General features: G+C 33.7%; 1 protein-coding gene across 2 annotated transcripts in view; it reads left to right on the forward strand.

The window, feature by feature from the left end:
* The window catches only part of SCAMP1 (secretory carrier membrane protein 1), a 44,498-nt gene extending 42,677 nt beyond the window's left edge, over positions 1-1,821 (forward strand). For both annotated transcript variants that reach the window (XM_015419494.1, XM_015419501.1), the window contains one exon: positions 905-1,821. In XM_015419494.1, coding sequence (XP_015274980.1) covers positions 905-1,069 — 165 coding nt within the window. In that variant the 3' untranslated portion in view covers positions 1,070-1,821. The remainder of the gene's footprint in view (positions 1-904) is intronic.
* The last annotated feature ends 1,006 nt before the right edge of the window (positions 1,822-2,827 follow it).

Here is a 2,827-nt window from a genome sequence, read left to right on the forward strand (position 1 = left end):
GATATCCGCACGCAGGGGGCGCCTTTCGCTATTAGTATAAGGTTAGGAGTAATATTTAACAATAATGTAATAGCCTTTGATTTGATCTCCAGAATAACTAATACCCAGATGAACAGTTTTTGAATATTTGTAGCTGAGAAGTTTTCTGTCCACATTTTTTAAATTTAAATCTAAGGAAACGTACCACATTTGAGCAACTGATGATCCAAGGAGGGAAACATGTTTTGTCTATGCTACTTAAATATAATTTTAATGCTAGACCAAATTTTCAACTTAAATAGAATACTGATCTTGGTTTGGAGATTCTAGAATAGGTTGGGAGATATTGCAAAGAATATTGGAAAATTACATTCAGTAGGTTTTGGCACTGGTGTTCCATTAGGGCTAGAAACATTATTACTTAACCATGTTCCAGTGGTTCCGAAAAAGCTTCAAGTTGTTCTTCTAAAATGTGATTGCAGCAGCAGCTGGAATTGGTTTTGACAGATTTTGGAAGCAAGATATATTTCCAAAGATATGCTTATAGATTGATAAAATTAAAGAAATGATAAAATTAAACTTTATACAAAGGGGAATAAGTATACAGCAGCTCGAATCAATATGGAATCCTTTAATTAAACAAATGGAAGTGAATTTGTAGTAAATATTTTTAGGAGTTAGTATCATGGGAAGAATATGGATTTTGTTAGGGTATCTGTAAAAGTTCATCTGCTATGTTATTGTTATTGTCATTATTTGTTATTTAATAAAAAATCTTCACTATAGGTAACTGTTTTTTGTTGAGATTGTTCTGATCATCTTGAGTTGCCTGTGATCAGGCATGTAACGCACAAGTTTAAGTAAAGTTTTTTTTCCTCTCAAGTTTAAAATATGCTTCAGCCTTTCATTCTGGGTTTCTCCTTAGGTACATGGGCTGTACCGCACAACCGGAGCAAGTTTTGAGAAGGCCCAGCAAGAATTTGCAACGGGTGTGATGTCCAACAAAACTGTACAAACTGCTGCAGCCAACGCTGCGTCAACAGCAGCAACTAGCGCCGCTCAAAGTGCTTTCAAGGGTAACCAAATATAGAGAAAGAAAGAGATGAAAATCACAAGAATTTTCTGGCTGTATTTTATTTTCCAGTCACTTATACTCCCTAAAGACTTTTGTTCAAACTGCACACAGCATGTATGTCTCCTCTTCAGCTGTGCATGGGCTAAAACAGGGAAAAGGTCCTTGTTCCATTCCTTTATACACTTATTTATCCAAAAGTACTTTCTGGCTACTCTCTAACTTAAAATTGTTTGAATTATATTTTTCTCCATATTTTTGGAGGCGTGTTGTGAAAATTTCAACAGTGCATCTGAAATTGATATGGCAGCTTCTGGGGTCACCTTAAATGGATTTTAGGGTTTTCTGGTCAGTTGTTCTCTCTGGGACCTTTCACTTTGACTTGAGACAAGCACTTTGGAGCAACCCTTTTTGTTCCTAATAGTTTGCTTCCCTATTTTCTTACGTGAGAAACAGGGCAGCTGACGGGTTTGAACGTGACATTTAGCTGCTGCTATACATCTTCAGCAGCTGATGAAGGACAGATGTAAGCTTAAAATAAGTATGATAGATAATGTAAATTCTTTTTTTAGGATAATAGGTCTTTTGATAAAACTCTGAGTTTGCATGAAACAGTTATTTGGCCACGTTGAGCTAGTGTTTTGGTCCAGAATCTGTCTCTACAACTATGGTTATAGTATTTGTTGGGATCTGTTTTCATGGTGTATGGTCTTCTAGCTTGGAATGGTTTTTCTACAGAGATACTGTCATTGAAAGAATACATAATGCAACCTGCAAGGAAGAGAAGTTAATGAAGTTTAATCAGAGCTGAGTGATTATATCTGTTTTTAATTTTGATATTCCTGTCTTTGGAAAACATTTGCCTAAAGAAAAAAAAAACATGTTATCCTATCTTTTGAACACTTTCATATAGCTGGATCTTTTTGACTTGTGTTAAATGCAGTGACCTTTTTGTTGTATTTAAGCATTCTGTTTTTGTTTTTTAAAGTGTGCACTTGTGTTTAACAATGGTACGAAATCTTTAGCCTTGTCAATCACTCTGTTTACTGGTTGTACAAACATCTGAATATACAATATCTTATTTAAATTTTTAACCTAAACCATATTCTCTAATCAAGGTTTTTCAAACTGGCATTTAATTATGTACTTGAATTCTTTTTAACATACCTCGGCCTTCATGTATGATTTAATCAATTGGCATTTTATAAAATGCATTTATTCAGAAGTTGATTTAGCACAGTATCAATCAACTGGCTATATGTTTTACAGAGCTAGTTGTTGTCTAGTAGTTTTAGTTGAACTTCATGTTCTGCAGTTTAATAGGCTGTCAGTTTAAGTTCATGTTGCTTTGTGTTCTGAGAAAGATGAATTGTTGAATGGCCATCTACAAGATATCTTGGATTAAATTCAAGTTCTGTCACTGAGAACTCTTAAGGTTTTGCAAAATAGATCCTAATGTCAGTACACTCTAACCCAGTATTTACTCAGAAAAATAATAATTCTTTCAGGTTTAATACCTAAAATGGATTGTGCGTGCATATTTTAAATTATGACTGTTACTTTATAGGCCTAAACAATCAGGATAAATGTAGTAACTTCATCACAATCACAAATACTATAAAATGGACTATGTGGGAATTGTATTTTAAACCAAGTTGTTTTCAGCATATTTGTAAAACAGAAGGCATTCCAGCTTAGTAAAAGATGTTAAAGACTAAAGACTGATTTAGTTTATTTATTTATTTGTTATTTACATAATTTATGGTGCACCTTTGT

This window comes from Gekko japonicus, unplaced genomic scaffold (genome assembly GCF_001447785.1).
Source record: "Gekko japonicus isolate JY-2015 unplaced genomic scaffold, Gekko_japonicus_V1.1 scaffold206, whole genome shotgun sequence".
Taxonomy (NCBI): Eukaryota; Metazoa; Chordata; class Lepidosauria; order Squamata; family Gekkonidae; genus Gekko; species Gekko japonicus.